At 44.0% G+C, this 17,121-nt stretch overlaps 1 protein-coding gene across 1 annotated transcript in view; it reads left to right on the forward strand.

Annotated features, from left to right (window-relative positions):
• The window catches only part of LOC138669570 (serine/threonine-protein kinase 38), an 83,502-nt gene that overhangs the window by 20,046 nt on the left and 46,335 nt on the right, over positions 1–17,121 (forward strand). Inside the window, exons 2-4 of the mRNA XM_069756135.1 lie at positions 9,695–9,831; positions 11,433–11,484; positions 16,052–16,174. Of these exons, the coding sequence (XP_069612236.1) occupies positions 9,701–9,831; positions 11,433–11,484; positions 16,052–16,174 (306 nt within the window). The 5' untranslated portion in view covers positions 9,695–9,700. The remainder of the gene's footprint in view (positions 1–9,694; positions 9,832–11,432; positions 11,485–16,051; positions 16,175–17,121) is intronic.

Consider the following 17,121-nt stretch of genomic DNA (forward strand, 5'->3'; position numbering starts at 1 on the left):
GTTGGTCGGAGCAGAAAGTCCAGAACTTTGTTTCGTCACTGGACCTCCTGCAGACATCGCTGAATCGGCGTGTGTGACGCCGATTCAGCGATGTCTTCACTGGTAACCAGGGTAAACATCGGGTTACTAAGCGCAGGGCCGCGCTTAGTCACCCGATGTTTACCCTGGTTACCAGTGTAAAAGTTAAAAAAAACAAACACTACATACTTACATTCCGGCGTCTGTCCTCTCCGGTGCTCTGCTTCTCTGCACTGTGTAAGCGCAGCGGCCGGAAAGCACAGCGGTGGCGTCACCGCTGTGCTCTGCTTTCCGGCCGGCGCTTAGTGCAGAGAAGCACAGCGCCGGAGAGGACAGACGCCGGAATGTAAGTATGTAGTGTTTGTTTTTTTTTACTTTTACGCTGGTAACCAGGGTAAACATCGGGTTACTAAGCGCGGCCCTGCGCTTAGTAACCCGATGTTTACCCTGGTTACCCGGGGACCTCGGCATCGTTGGTCGCTGGAGAGCTGTCTGTGTGACAGCTCTCCAGCGACCAAACAGCGACGCTGCAGCGATCGGGATCGTTGTCTGGATCGCTGCAGCGTCGCTTTATGTGACGGTACCTTTAGAGACATTTAGGTGGTAAAAATACACATTTTCGTTTCTGTCTTACCGAATAAGCTGCAGAGATAACCCGGATATGTGGAGCACGCCAGCTGATCAGCTATCCGGTGCCGCAGCTGCCTGTGTCGCGACTGTGTGACGCATGCAATAGTGCCACCAATCAGCTGGCATGCTCCATGTATCCGGGTTACCTCTGCAGCTTCTTCGGTAAGCACTATAGGTTGCCGAATAAGAGGGGGCTCGAAAAAAATTCGCTCAACTCTGCTGCTTCAATAGGTGGAACTAGAGTTCCAATTTGCTTCCTCTTTAACCCCTTACTATCCTGTCCAATGGCAGTACCCCCACTTTGATGTGGGCACCGGCGGCAAGCCTACATCAAAGCGGAGACATGTCAGCTGTTTTGAACAGCTGACATGTGCCCGCAATAGGCGTGGGCGGAATCGCGATCCACCCGCGCCTACTAACTAGATAAATGTCGCTGTCAGACTCTGACAGCGGCATTTAACGTGTGCTTCTGGCCATCGGGCCGGGAATACGCGCACCACTGGCCCCGTCACGTGATCGGGGGGGGGGTCATCGGTTCGTCGGCATAGCAACCAGAGGTCTGCTTGGAGATCTATGGTTGTTGATGCCAGATTGCTATGAGCGCTACCCAGTGGTCGGCGCTCATAGCAATGCTATAATTCTACTACATAGAAGCGATCTGAGTATCGTCTCTATGTAGCAGAGCCAATCAAGTTGTGGAAGCTTCTAGCCTCACATGGAGGCTATTGAAACATGCCAAAACTTAAAGAGAAATGGTTTTAAAAATATAAAAAAATTATATAAGTTTAAGGGTATGTGCTCACGATGCAGATTTAGTGTAGAACTGCAGCAGATTTTTCTGCAGCAGAAACGCTGCAGAACTGCACTGTGATTTACAGTACAATGTAAATCAATGTGAAAAAAAAAGAGCTGTGCACATGGTGCAGAAAAATCTGCGCAGAAACGCTGCAGATTTCAAAGAAGTGCATGTCACTTCTTTTGTTCAGTTCTGCAGCGTTTCTGCACCCCTCCATTATAGAAATCCACAGTGGTAAAATCTGCACAAAAAACGCACCTGCGGATTCTGCCAGGAGATGCAGGTTTAGTGCAGAAAATTCTACACCACATTTCCTACGTGTGCACATAGCCTAAATCACCCCCTTCGCCACATTAAAAATAAAACAATAAAAAAAATCAAACCTACACATATTTGGTATCGCTGCATTCAGAATCGCCCGATCTATCAATAAAAAAGGATTAACCTAATTGCTAAATGGCGATAGCAAGGAAAAAAAAATCGAAACTCCAGAATTACCTTTTTTTTTTTGGTCGCGAGACATTACATTAAAATGCAATAACGGGCGATCAAAAGAATGTATCTGTACAAAAGTGGTATCATTAAAAATGTCAGCTCGGCACACAAAAAATAAGCCCTCACCCAACCCGAGATCACTAAAAATAGAGACGCTACGGGTACTAGAAAATGGCACACATTTTTTTTTTTTTTTTTTGTATTGGCAAAATTTGGAATTTTTTTTCACCACTTAGATAAAAAAAAAACCTAGACATGTTTGATGTCTATAAACTCGCAATGACCTAGAAAATCATAATTGTAGGTCAGTTTTAGCATTTAGTAAACCTAGCCAAAAAGCCAAGCAAAAATCAAGTGTGGGATTTCACTTTTTTTGCAATTTCATCACACTTGAAATTTTTTTCCCGTTTTCTAGTACACGCCATGCTAAAACCAATGGTGTCGTTCAAAAGTACAACTCGTCCCACAAAAAATAAGCCCTCACATGGCCATATTGATGAAAAAACAAAAAAAGTTATGGCTCTGTGAAGGAGGGGAGCAAAAAAACGAAAACGCAAAACAGAATAAACGCTCCGAGGGTTAAAGGATTAAAGAGGCTCTTTGCAGATTTACATTTTTAGGAGAGCATTGCATGGCCTAAAAGTCTTTCTACTGACTTCACATCCTGAAACGTTGCCCCTTAGGCCGGATTCACATTGCGTTAACAGCATCCCGTTCAACACATACGTTAACAGGCTGCTGTTAACGCAAGTGCCGACATTCCATCGCGCTAGCGCAGATAGAGCATCTGCTAGCTCTATCTCCTCTAGCAGTGACGGACCCGGAAACGCTGCAGCCCGCGTCTCGGGGTCCGTCACTCCATGACTGCACATCGCTAGCGCACGCCCACAGCTAGCAATGCGTCCGACATACGAATTAATGGCGGCGTTAACGGACTGCATTACACCGCGTTATGCCGCGGTGTTCTGTAGTCCGTCTAACGGACGCCATTAACGCAATGTGAACCCGGCTTTATACACCCCGTCAGAGGCCTCTCATCTAGCTACATCAGACCTCTGGCTTGCCTTTAGTACCTTTGCATCCTGTGTACACTAGTTATTCATTTTTTCATAGTTTTCTATGCTGGTTTGCACATGTTCATATTTATGGTATTTTGTCTGCTGATCACTGACTCATTAAGTTTGCAAGTGAGAACTATAATGATTATGCAAGTTTCTTACATTTTGTATTTAACCCCTTAGTGACCAAGCTAATTTTTACAATTCTGACCACTGTCACTTTGAGATTTATAGCTCTGAATCGATTCCACGGATCCCACTGATTCTGGAATTGTTTTTTTTTTTCATGACATATTGTACTTCATGTTAGTGTTAAAATTTCTTCAATACGACTTGCGTTTCTTTATGAAAAAAGCGGAAATTTGGCAAAAATTTTGGAAATCTTGCAATTTTAAAACTTGTGTCCTTTGAATCAGAGAGTGGTGTCACACAATAGTTAATAAATAACATTTCCCACATGTCTACCGTACTTTACTTCAGCACAATTTTGTAAACATAAATTTTTTTATGTTTTATTAGAACGTTATGATGGTTAAAAGTTGACCAGTGATTTCTCATTTTTCCAACAAAATTGACAGCGCCATTTTTTTTAGGGAATATCTCACATTTGAAGTCAGTGTATTGTGTGTGTTTTTTTTTTTTTTTTGTCAAATAGACGTTTACTACTTATTTGATCCAAGACTTAATCCATATCCAAAGTTGCTTGCACAGACGCCTGAGAATTTCTTCAGGAGAAAAAAAAATAACTATGTAGAAATGCCAACAGATTGGTCTATGGCGCTATCGTGATATTCCTGGTGGTGAATGGGTTGCACTCCACCCTTTTAAAAAGTAGACCCTGATATCGATTTTTATGTTTTTGCGCTGTTTGACATTATTTAGGCTCATGACACAGACTTTTGCCTACTTTTAGGACAGAGCAGTATAGCCTCCATGCAGTGCACCACTGGCTCTGTTAGGCCGGGTTCACATCTCGTTTTAGTCAAACGTCAGTAGCTCTGTCAGGTCTTACATCTGATTTGGACGTATCCACCGACATGGCCTTTCACTTTAATGAAACGTACGCTTTTGTGCTCTGTCAGACATTGTTTTCAGCAGTGTCCTACTTTATGAGGTGGGCACAAAAATGCAGTTGACCACATTCTGATGCCCACCTCAAATTTATGGACACTATGCTCAGTCGGACATTTTTTTTTTTCTGGCTTGAGGGCAAAATGTGATGTGACGGTAGCTTTAGAGCAATGCTATAGTGGAGAATGCCTCCCCTATCTGATGGGGCATGGTATGAGTCATTTATTTTTTACTGTTTTCCTGGTAGATTTGTACAGAAGCTGACCTTAAGTCATGTTCAAACCAGAATCATAATTTTGTTTTTTATAAGAAGCTGTGATTGATGCATTACAATCTATTAAGATGCATTTTTTATTCTTTGTCATATAATGGATTAGCCAGGTTTCCATCAGGTAACTTTTTATTTTTTTTGCTATATGCAATACTGCAGTATACTCCGCTTATTTAGGCCATCAACAAGCAACTGAAGCCTGAGGAAAGAAAAATGACTAAGGCTCTGTTCACATCTGCTAGTACTGCCAGATCCCTGTAGTGGCTTTCTGACCCTACTGACCATAATGGGCTCTGACAGGCCTCCGTCGTGGCGATGGACTTTATAATACAGCGTCCTAACAGGTTCTAGGGAGCATTATTAGGTGCAAGTAGACGGCTATTTTATGATGGATTACGGCTTTGTTTCAAGGTGTCCGATTCCTTCTTGTGCTGACTTTTCACACAAGTCTGGCTGTGTGGCCACCTAAACATGGTGTCTTATCTAGGTAGACTTGCTCCTGCTTTGTTAGTACCAATGACTAACTGAGGTAAGGCTGAGCCCAGGTGCAAACATTTACTTCAGCCATGGCCGCCCTGTATGGAATGTGTTATGGGCTCTTGGGTGCTAGTACTGAGGTGCTGTCTGTCAGTGAATGGAGGTTTCTTTGAGTTCGCCTGTCTAGACGCATGCACTTAGATGACAGGAGTCAGGAATGTGGGAGGGTCAAGGTTGAATATTGTATATAAGCAGGGCCCAGGCGTTCTCCCTCAGCTCCTGGAAAGGCTTCATGCACACAGTCATATAACACCTCTGTGCCAGTGCTGTGTTGTGCAGCGTTACCTCACGCTGTGGTTCCCAGCTCTGTCTTGATGACATGGTGGTGCTGGTCGATCATAGCTGTAATTTGCCTGCATTTTAGCAACCCACACGCCCAACCTGAAGTGTGCCTGACTTGGACCCTCTAGCAAGTTGTGAGCTGTAGGAGGGTTCCAGGTTTTGTAGTAGCTATGAAGACCCTTAAATACGATTACTATCAGGGCTGTGGGGTCAGTCATGGAGTTGGTGTCCATTGTGGTGGTCTGTATAAAATGGACTCCGACTCCTAAAATATGTAATAAATTGGGTACATTAGTGCAGTGCATTATGTCCTGAATACTTCATATTAATTTGGGGAAGTTATGAACTGTCCTATAAATGTCTGTTTTGTTCCTGATCTGAGGATCTCGGCTTCTCGTAGAGATGAATCTGTGCTTCACTTTATGTACATGCTCAGTAGGAGGCACTGCTGTGGGGTCGGAGTGTGAGATTTGGCTCACCGACTCCGCAGCCCTTGTTTCTATGTGACCCTCTACATGGCGGTGTTGCGGTTTTTTTGATCAGTTGGGTTTGCTCGTCAATGGAGACTTGCCAGAAATGAAATAATATATAGGTGTCGCCTTCTCGCTGATGTTGCATTTAGTGATGAGCGAGTATGCTCATTGCTCGAGATTTCCCAAGCACGCTCGGGGGGGGTCTCCGAGTATTTAAGTGCTCGGAGATTTAATTTTTGTTGACGTAGCTGCATGATTTACAGCTGCTAGCCAGCATAAGTACATGTGGGGGTTACCTGGTTGCTAGGGAATCCCCACATGTAATCAAGCTGGCTAAGAGATGTAAATCATTCAGCTGCGGCAATGAAAACTAAATCTTTGAGCACTAAAAAATACTCGGAGGACACCTGAGCGTGCTCGGGAAATCACGAGCAACAAGTATACCGTACTCGTTCATCACTAGTGGCATTTGCATAGGCCGGCGAATAACAATGGTGACAGAACATTCGCTAATGTGATGCTTTTGTCTGCTTTTGTCCCCATTTAGTATCCTGTTATTGGCAGCACCTTACATTGTCAATAACAATGATTTCTCTTTTTCCCAGCATTAACACACCAATCACATGACAACCAAGCAATTTGATTGTTTGGGTGATTGCAGCAATACTTGTAAGGGCAGATAATCAGGAATCTGTATTTGTAGGATAATCTGCTTGCCTAGATGTACCGTTCCACCCATGCTCCAGAATACAGATTATTAGTCTGAGGCTGCACCAGTGAAAGATTGATATAAGCATCTTCTGTCCACCTTATTAGCCTAGTTGCTCTGATGCAGATGACAGGTCAGGCAAGGTTCACAGATTCCGTCATAAATTCCATCAAAGGTTAAAGGAACAAGTCATTAGATTCATACTGCTCGAAAACCACGGGCAGCATGAATCCGAGCCTAGCTGTGTGATTGCCGCCATGTCTGTCCTTCTCTGAAATGCTGCAGCGTTTCTGAGAAAACCTAGTTTGAAAATTTGACCACTGACTATAGGGAGAGACCTGACCAGTCCACTGTGGCCCCCAGCCAACTTCTATCCTCTCCCGTTGATTAACAGGTCTCTCCAACATGGGAAGACACTGGTTAGTCATTTGGAGTGGGGGAAAAAATCAACTTGGGGTCCAAAAGGACTTCAGATCTCTCCCCTATTCCCCAGGTCTCTCACTGGCTTTTCAAACTATTAGGGATGAGCGAATATCTTCGGATAACTCCTTATCCAAATAGCTAGAGCACTTACCGAGTAGCTGCCTCGGGAACCTGGAGCGCTCCCGATAATCAGCTGTTCCCTGTCACAACACATGCATGGAGAGCAACACATGCAGCTAGGACACTGAACAGCTGATTATTGGGAGCGCTCCAGGTATCCGGGTTCCCGAGGCAGCTTTTCGGTAAGTGCTATAGCTATTCTGATAAGGAGTTATCCAAAGCTATTCGCTCATCTCTACAAACTGTTTTCTGAGACGTCACAGCATATCTCCGATAGAGGGAGTCATACAGCCAGTCTCCTATTCATGCAGCCTGTGTTTAGGGCAGCATGACTCTAATACAGGTTCCCTTTAAAGAGAACCTTTCATTGGATTTTTTAATTTAAACTGATTAAATCCTCCAATTGGCGCTACTCCACTGATTGATTCTGGAATGGTTTATCTTTTTCTTCTGTGCCCATCAATGCCAAAGTTATAAAAGATAAAGATAAACCTTTTCCCTTCAGCCAAATGGGTGTATACCACAGAACTCCTCTGTGGGCGTTTGCTTTTCCTGCTGCGACGTTGGCCAATCAAAGCACACGTCCATGGAGAAGTTTAGTGGTACACGCCCAGTTTGTTAAAGGGAAAACTTGCATCTTTATTCCTGGGAGGCATAACTTTAGAATGGAGGAACGTCAAAGAAAAAGAGAACTGTTCCTTTTAATGCCAGTACGGCTGATTCCTGCTGATATTTAATGTTCTTTTCATCTTTCTGCTTGTGGTTCCTAAAAGTAAAGCCTGCATTACTCAGCTTCCCATGCTCCTGCACTGTCAGTCTGCTGCTACTTCCAGTGATTGTTTACACGCTAGTTATATATGACTATCCAGTGCCTTCTACGCTCTTTCACAATGTCAGCCAATGGAGCCTCGCTCTGACACCCCATAGGCTTATGTTGTAAAACCAACTTCTGGGTCAGGCCCCACTCTGAGAGAGGACAGGCTGCAGAACGGTGACGGCACTGGACACCAGAGAGCAGTGGTAGGTGAGTATATTAACATTACATGCACATATACACACATCTAAAGAGGTTTTCCACTACTTTTTAGCATTGACGATCTATCCTAATGTCTGACCGGTCGTGGTTCAAAACCCAGCACCCCAGCCGATCAGCTGTTCACTGTGACGGCTGGGCGAAAATGCTCAGTTGTGGATCTGTCGATCAGACATTGATGACCTATCCAAAGGATAAGTCATAAATGCTAAAGTGGCCAACATCTTCAATAAAAAAAAAAATTTAGATGGTTGTGCTTCTTTAAGTGTAGAAAGGGGATGTTATAGAAGAACAGAAGAAAGTCTATTCCTGGCTCTAACCCCTCCAGCGCAAGCTGTTGCGGTGGTCTGTGACATTGAATGATGATTGCCCCCTATTCTGCCAACCTCTGGCTGCTGAGACTTGTAATCTCCTACAGTGATAATGTGATTGTAACAGGACATTATTATTATTATTATACATTTTTATAGCGCCATTTATTCCAAAGAGCTTTACATGTGCAAAGGGGGTAAATATAGACAAATACAATAAACATGAGTAAAAAAACAAGGTACTAACAGGTACAGAAGGAGGGAGGACACTGCCCTCGAGGGCTCACAGCAGTCTGCAGGGGATGGGTGAGGATACACTAGGAGAGGGTAGATCTGGTTGTGCGGCGGTTCAGTAGGTTGAGGATCACTGCAGGCTGTAGGCTTGTTCGAAGAGGTGAGTCTTCACGTTCTTTTTGAAGGTTTCTATGGTAGGCGAGGGTCTGATGTGTTGCGGTAGAGAGTTCGAGTCCGGGGGAAGCACGGGAAAAGTCTTGGATGCGGTTATGGGAACAAGAGATAAGAGGGGAGTAGAGAAGGAGATCTTGTGAGGATCGAAGGTTGCGTGTAGGTAAGTACCAGGAGACCATGTCACAGATGTATGGAGGAGACAGGTTGTGGATGGCTTTGTATGTCATAGTAAGGATTTTGCACTGTAGCCTCTGGACGATAGGAAGCCAGTGTAGGGCTTGGCATAGGGGAGAGGCTGGGGAATAGCGGGGAGACAGGTAGACTAGTCGAGCAGCAGAATGTAGGATGGATTGAAGAGGTGCTAGAGGGGAGGCCAGAGAGTAGGAGGTTGCAGTAGTCAAGGCGTGAGATATCGGCGTGCACTAGTGTTTTTGTGGTTTCGCTGTCGAGGAATGCGCGGATCCGGGAAATATTTTTGAGTTTGAGCCTGCAGGAGGAAGTAAGGGCTTGGATATGTGGCTTGAAAGAGAGGACAGAGTCGAGGATCACCCCGAGGCACAGAGCATGCAGGACTGGGAAAAGTGAGCAGCCATTGACACTGATGCATCATCCGATGCACTTATTTGATCACCAGTATGAACTTTATTGTGCATGCTGCTTATCTGGGCTGTGTATAGCGTTATTTATCTGGGCGCTGTATTTCCTATATATACCATATAGGTTATGTAGAAGAAATGATTTGGCCTTGTCTGTTCATGTTGTGGCTATAGTTAAAGCAAAAATGGCTGACTTTTCTCCATTGCGTATTTATGTATCGATCGGGTACAACAGTGGATACATCTGATACTGGGTCACACACATCCTTTGGCAGAAGATACCTGTCCTGCATCTCGTAATTACTGTTACCAAAATACGGCCACATTCCAGTACATGAGAAATGTGTTGAGCAACTCTGAGAATGTGGCAATATCGTGTTCAGTTTTGTTTCTTTCTTCTCAGCCTGTGACTAATTCTAACCTAAAGAAAAATCTAATTTCCGACCATATTTCTCCTATACAGGTAGACATGGCTATGACTGAGCAGACTCCTTGTTTTCCAATGAGCAACCACACCAAGGAACGTGTTACCATGACCAAGATGACGCTGGAAAACTTCTACAGTAACCTCATAACCCAACATGAAGAGCGAGAGCTAAGGTACGGTATTTGGAGGGTCTTATAAACATTGGGCTGAATCCCCATATAATCTGTGCAGAATACAACATGCCTTACAGGGAAAGTGTCACGTGAACATTGGGCCCTATTCATTAAGGTTGGCGTTGTCCACCTCAATCTTAATCAAGGGGAGTAGTGGCATAAGATGCGCCTAATTCATTAAGAGGCACATACTGGCGTAAGTAATGCCACTAATATAGCTTCACATGTGAAGAATTTGTCGGCTGGGCATCACCAAGCCCTGTTCTGCTCACATTTGCGCATCTGGCCAGGAATGGCAAGTAAATGCTATAAATTGCTAAAATTTTGTGTAACGTCAAGCTTTTAAAAGATTTTGTGACTTTCCAAAAGTGTTTTACTCCAGAAATGTGTTGAGAACGCTGATAAATTGGGGCTTTGGTGTCTGGTCTGCTGGCAGCTTGTGATGATGGAGGTGTTGAGCAGAGTGATGTGCAGGATTTTGGGAAAATATTAATTGTACTTTGAGCTTTTTAGCTAAATCCCTTCTTTATATGGTTAGGAGTCCAGTGGGCAGTTCTAGTCAGAGATTGACGGTTATGCACCGAAGGTTATCAATCACTTCATGGGACCACCCACTGGACTCCTAACCATAGAATGAGCAGGGATTTTTAGAATTAAAATGCTAAATCCTCTCGCACCAAACGTTATCACTATGTGCTGTTCTTCCTGCTCTATAAGGTACTACCTGTGGTTCAGTGTTGCACGTTTCCCGTTTAATACACGTTGTAAATTAACCTCACAAAACCTATACATATTTGGTCTTCATGTAATCAATACAGTGAACATTTAATTCATGGTGATCAATAAACTGTATGAATAAAAATGGGCAATTGTTTTTTTTTTCTGCATTTAACCTATAATAAAACGGAAAAAAACAAAACATTACCTCATATGCTGGTGTTTAGTTAAAAATAAAGGTATAGCTGTCATGGCCATGTATGTGAGAAGGTGAAGAGAAACAAAACACTTTTCACCAGTAAGCACGTTAAACGGCTGGTCCAATACCTATAATGCCCTCAATAGATATCTATCTTTAAGCCCTATGCACTTCTGCTTTACTAATTAATTTCGGGGAAGGTGATGGGGATGTGAAGCATCTTTAGTGGGCACTGCCACAGTCACTGGTTTTGAGAACGCCATCTCTTTCCCTGAAATAATCATCTTCAGGGCATGGCGATAGAAGTAGGGTGAGTGACAGCAGTGCCTCTGTCCTCAATTGAATCTTCATCAGTGGACGTCACTAATGTCTCTCATCCTGTTTCTGTCACTGCAGATTGCGTGCCTATATCTGGCCAGTGCATGCTAGTACAGTTTTATATGCCCCATTCACGCATGCTTGAAAAATATGCAGATTTAATAATGGAAGGTTTGCTGAAAACTCATGTGCATTCAGTGCAGAACAGCAACCCCTGAAAATCCACAGTTTGCAAAGGGATTTTTGCCATTCTCACTATGTCTGCCATTATTTGTCTGCACAAGCTGCTTCTCTGTAGATTATTATGTCTGGTTAATCATGTGAATTCTGTGCAGCATTTTTACACTACTCTTGCTTCTGATTTTAGACAGAAGAGACTGGAGAAAGTCATGGAGGAAGAAGGCCTCCGAGATGAAGAGGTAAAGAGAACAGTGTAGCTACAGTACTTACCTGAATGAATTATGGATGACCATATATCATTAGTTAGGGGTGATAAAATCTGTATCCAAGAAACAGTGACCTACATGTTAAAGTTATCTTCTCACCGTTGTCGGTGTATTCACCTTTTATGTTGCCTGTCTGTGTTATCAAAGCTTTTGTCATTCTTGTTCTTTTAAGCAGACCTATAAATCCGGTATTCAGACCTCCATTGTAGGCAATCCCTGCTCTGTCGCACACTTCTTTCACCATACATTAGGTAAACTGGCTAGAAGTATTGAAGTGAGCATGGTTACAGCATCAGACTACACGGGGTATGTTTGTTGTCTGTTACCATGGAGATACATAGATTTACATGGCAGTTGTAGATACTCAAAGGGTAATACATTTTCATCAAGACCTTTCGCAGATTGCCATCCTTTAATTATATATGCAGTGAAGCAACAAAAGAAATTTGTGAATTTAGGTGTAGCTTTTAATCCTTTTTTAATCCTGTGAGGACTACTTGTTTTTATACACTTAAGGGGAACCTGTCACCCCCAAAATGGAAGTTGAGCTAAGCCCACCAACATCAGGGGCTTATCTACAGCATTCTGTAATGCTGTAGATAAGCCCCCGATGTACCCTGAAAGATGAGAAAAACAGGTTAGATTATACTCACCAAGGGGCGGTCCCGCTGCGGTCCGGTCCGATGAACGTCGCGGTCCGGGGCCTCCCATCTTCTTACAATGACGTCCTCTTCTTGTCTTCACGCTGCGGATTTGGTGCAGGTGTACTTTGTCTGCCCTGTTGAGGGCAGAGCAAAGTACTGCAGTGCGCAGGTGCCGGAAAAGGTCAGAGAGGCCCGGCGCCTGCGCACTGCAGTATTTTGCTCTGCCCTCAACAGGGCAGACAAAGTACGCCTGCATCGAAGCCGCAGAATGAAGACAAGAAGAGGACGTCATTGTAAGAAGATGGGAGGCCCCGGACCGCACCACAATGCCCATCGGACCGCCCGCCCATGTGAGTATAATCTAACATCTTTTTCTCCTCTTTTAGGATACATCGGGGGCTTATCTACAGCATTACAGAATACTATAGATAAGCCCCTGATGCCGGTGGGCTTAGCTCAACTTCCATTTTTGGGGTGACAGGTTCCCTTTAATATACACAAAACCCAAAATATATAGTACAAAAAATCATCATATACCCAGTCTGAAAGAAAACACCTGGCGGGTTCTGAAAATGCCACCCAAGACTCTACACTTACTGGCACTTGATGTAACTGCATCAAAGCATAATATTTTAGAAAAAGGAAAGCCTTCACGCCTATGCACTATCTGACTGCAGCCATTAAACGTCCACCAATCGGCTACGTAGCCTGTGTAGACCGACTGTACTGTGCACAGTGATCGGCAATACAATCACTCTATAAAGCCAGAATATCCTTGTTCTTGGCTGCACATGTCCTGTTTGTACATAACATGTGCTGTCGAGAACATATCACCCGACAAACTCGTGTTTTGCTCATTCTTCATGTGATTGTTAGCCAGGTCAATAATTGAGAAACAATATTATATCATCCCTAGAGCAAAGAAGAGCGAGCGCTCTTGTGTACGGAGGAATCGGGCAAGATAGCTGCTGGCCAAACCATTATTGATTGATCCTCCTATTTGGGTGTGTGGGGGCGCTATAAGGTTTGGTAAAGTGTGTTTTTTTTTTTTTTTGTTTGTTTGTTTTTTACTTTGCACAATATACATGTGGAATGACCCCCTATTGGCAACATGACAGACCTCACTTCAGATCGACCCTGATTAACCTATAATAGTTTAGTGTGAATAGGGTGCCATTGATCTGATCAGCAAAGATACTGTTTAGGATGAGGTCCTGAAACCGATGATATTTTGTAGAAAAAATAATTTCACCCAACAAACAAGCATTTTTCTGTGATCGGCAGCCTCTATAGGAACCTTTGTAGGACTGTCATTGTCGATAATTGTGCGGTGTAAGTAAAGCTTACAGGGAATCTGTCGGCACAGAATGACTGTTCAAACCAAGTACTCTTGCTTGGTGCACCCTTGGGGGAGCCAAACCTTTAAGTGCACCTTCCCATATACCCCTCCTCCTTCTTTGATTGACAGCACTGACCTTATTGAGCCAGAGAAGGGCAGAGATGGACGTGAAACCTGTAGGTGGGAATTTGCACTTCATTGTTTGACCACGCGAAGGACGCTCCGAGGGCCTGTACTTGATTTGAACAGTCCTTCTGGGCTTACAGAGTCCCTTTAAATGTATACAATATGCACAATGAACAGATGGGGTGATTAGATGGGAAACTGCTAGTCTTCTCACCTTGGCAGGAGAGCGCATGCTGGTAAGAGGTGACAACATGAGCACATATGTAGATAATAAAGATATGGCGATCTGTAATCTGTGCCTCTCCAGCTGCTATGGCGCCTACTGTCCCAACAGCTGGAGAGTGCCAGCCTGCAGACCTGCTATCCCTATATACACTATGTATATTTACTTGTTGCCACACCTTTCCGAAGAGTATGAGGAAATCCAACGTCTGCTATGCAAAGCTGCTGTTACTTCCTCTCCACTCCCAGGAGCATTTTATTTGCAGCCATTCACAAATACTAGTTTTCAGTCTTTGACCACCTCATTTTCAAGATCGGTGGTAATCCAAGGGGTTGCCCCTGCCCCCACGGATGATAAAGTGGGATATCCTATCACTTTGTGATGTGAAGACCCCTTTATTATGTTTTAAAGGTAAATAAACATTGACCACTCTTCAGATTACCCAGTACATTACATGGCTACGGCGTAAAATGAAACTGATTCAGGATGAGTACAATTTGCCTGTTTCCAGTGATGATGATAAAGTTATTCTACCAAATTGCTTAGGGTCAGTACTTTTGCTATTGACCTGGAAGACAAAAGGTATCAATAATCTGTTCTAAAATTACATGTAAGGTTCTAATGTTATCAGATCTGTCATCCCATAAATCAGGGGTCTCAAACTTGGCCGGGTAAATGTAGATACCGTTTTCCCTGGTGGTATGTAAGGGGTTAAATGGCCACGATGAGCGGTAATACCGGTCATTGCCATTGCCGGAGCTGCTTGCAAGTGATACCATCATTGTGCAGTACATGTACAGCGGTTTGCGGAAAGTCGCCTCCCGTTGCGCCATATATCTATGGTGGATGGCGGGAAGGGATAAAAAAAAAAACTCTATATTCACCTACAAACGGCGATCCAGCAGTGTGGGAAAGGGCGCTTCTGCTCTGACATGATGTCGTTAAGGGGTGGCGGCGCGTTCCTCCTTCAGCCTTTCTGCTGTCCCGAGGAAGTTTTGAGAACTCTGTTGGCCACAGATGACAGATTCAGGGGTAACATGAGGCCCATGGGCCGTGTGTTTGCTGTCAATGGTTGAATATACTACAACTATAGGAAATTTATTTCCCCATAAAATCATATTTTATCTATCCAATTTAGTGTCCCTTTTATACTTCTTTTTACAGCTCGCTGCTGGTTTTAATACTTCCATCCAGACACCGATGTAAAAGGACATTCTGTTCACAATTAACATGCTTTGAGAAAAATCCTAGGAATTCTAATTATTAGAAAAGAAATGAGACAATCTTCTCTGCAGCAATTACCAAGAAAAGTCAAAATATGTTTATTGGCACCAAGTTTCTTCCATGTTTATCCAGTACCAAATATCCATGTATGGACAGATGCGCAGCGCCATGTGTTGGCTTTGTGCAGGAGCTATATCGTCAGCGCCAGTAACCCAACTGCATCCTGGATATGTTCACACATGGCAGAAGCTGTGCAGATTTTCCAGGTGAAAAATCAGCTGTGTAATATTGTAGCAAAATGGATGAGGTATTACCAGATCTCCTCAACACGCTGCATAGAAAATCAAAATGGATATTGACCTACGGTGCTGACTTAAAACGAAACCAGTCAGCTAGTGATGAGCACAAGTGTTTGCCGAGGGTGCTTGGGTACACACAGAGTAGCATGGGTGCTCGAGTGAGCTATTCGAGTCCCTGAACATGCAGGGGTTGCTCAACAGCTGTGAAAATGGGGACATGAAAATCTCACTTGACCACCCTCGCTAATCTGTGCATACCAGAGCACCCTCGGCAAACTCGAGTAACGAGCGCTTGCGTTCATCACTACTGTCGGCACATTTCCACATATGGAAGTGGAGTATGGTTGAGCAGAGACTTGTAACCCAATAAAAATGATAGGCATCTAATGTGCAACTTAGGGCTTCTTCAGGGGTCTGCAAAAATCACTGGAAGTGATCTGTGGCGTGTCAAAGTAATCTGTATAAACAAGGAGGGGCGCACTACTAGAAACTGGTAACCGCTAAGGTAAAAAATAAAATAAATATTTCTTCTTCAGTGCTGCATACAATTTAATTTGGTCATCTGAAATCTTTATCTGATGTTTTGAAGCAGTGGCCAGGATAGAATGTTTTGCAGTCTGTAGATCTAGGAAATTAGAAGCTAATCACAAGCTAATATATATATTTTCATTGCATCTAAATCTAGAAAAAGATGAGACGGTCGGCACATGCACGAAAAGAAACAGAGTTTCTACGACTGAAAAGAACACGTTTGGGATTAGAAGATTTTGAGTCCTTGAAAGTAATAGGAAGAGGAGCTTTTGGAGAGGTAAGACCCAATGCATTATTGTATGCACTGTGAGGCAGTGACTCATGTCACAGGTAGAGGTCGCTGTGTGTTTTCCCCAGGTTGTGCATGGAGACAGTTGAAGTCCATAGGTGTGCATGGCAGTCACGGATTTCGTGCCCAGGTTTTCCATGTGGCTGAAAGCCACAGGTTTGTTAAAAACCCTGCAGTAAGAGGTATGGTTGTGTCAGGTGCAACGTCGGTGTCAGTCTGGTGCATGGTGTTGTGCAGAGCAGAGGTCTGCAGAGCGCTGGCTGTGTGTGTGAAGCAGCACAGGCCAGCGGAGCCAGCAGCTATGGCAGCTGAATAGCCTGGCACCCGCAGTGTACACAGTGATGCAAGTCGTCCATGGTATCTGGTCTCAGATGTGGACAGTCCTGTGCCCGGAGGTGGATGTCCTGTGCCCGAAAGAGGACCGGCATGTGTAACGATTGCAAACAGGTGAATATGGTGCCTGGCTGCTATCCGGAGGATATCCTGGGCTGTGTACGGCTGTGTGAGTAAAGAGTCTGTGATACAGCGCTGCAGGACACCCATGGGAACTAGTCAGAGGAGGACTGGCGTGTGTAGTGTCTGCAACATGTGAAGCTGTGTTTGGAGACTGTAATATGGCGTACGGTTGCCCCACGGATACTTGACAAGGAGAGGTCCGGCATGTTTAGGGACTGCAATCTAAAAGCCATATGATGTGTAGTGCTATGAAACGGGCACAAGATGCAACTGTGTGTATTGAACTTTGATGACGTGTACTATAAAATGCTATGCACCTTTATGTGTGTTCTAACACATTAAAGAGACTTTCGTGTTTGAACTTTGTGGGTCACTGCCTCTTCACTGCGTACGGTGCTACCGCGGCATTACTGCACCCATAATAAAGTGATCAAAACCACAAATCTGAGTAGAGCGAAAATAAAGGTGAATCCAAAATC

The sequence above is a fragment of the Ranitomeya imitator genome, chromosome 3 (assembly GCF_032444005.1).
Source record: "Ranitomeya imitator isolate aRanImi1 chromosome 3, aRanImi1.pri, whole genome shotgun sequence".
Classification (NCBI taxonomy): domain Eukaryota; kingdom Metazoa; phylum Chordata; class Amphibia; order Anura; family Dendrobatidae; genus Ranitomeya; species Ranitomeya imitator.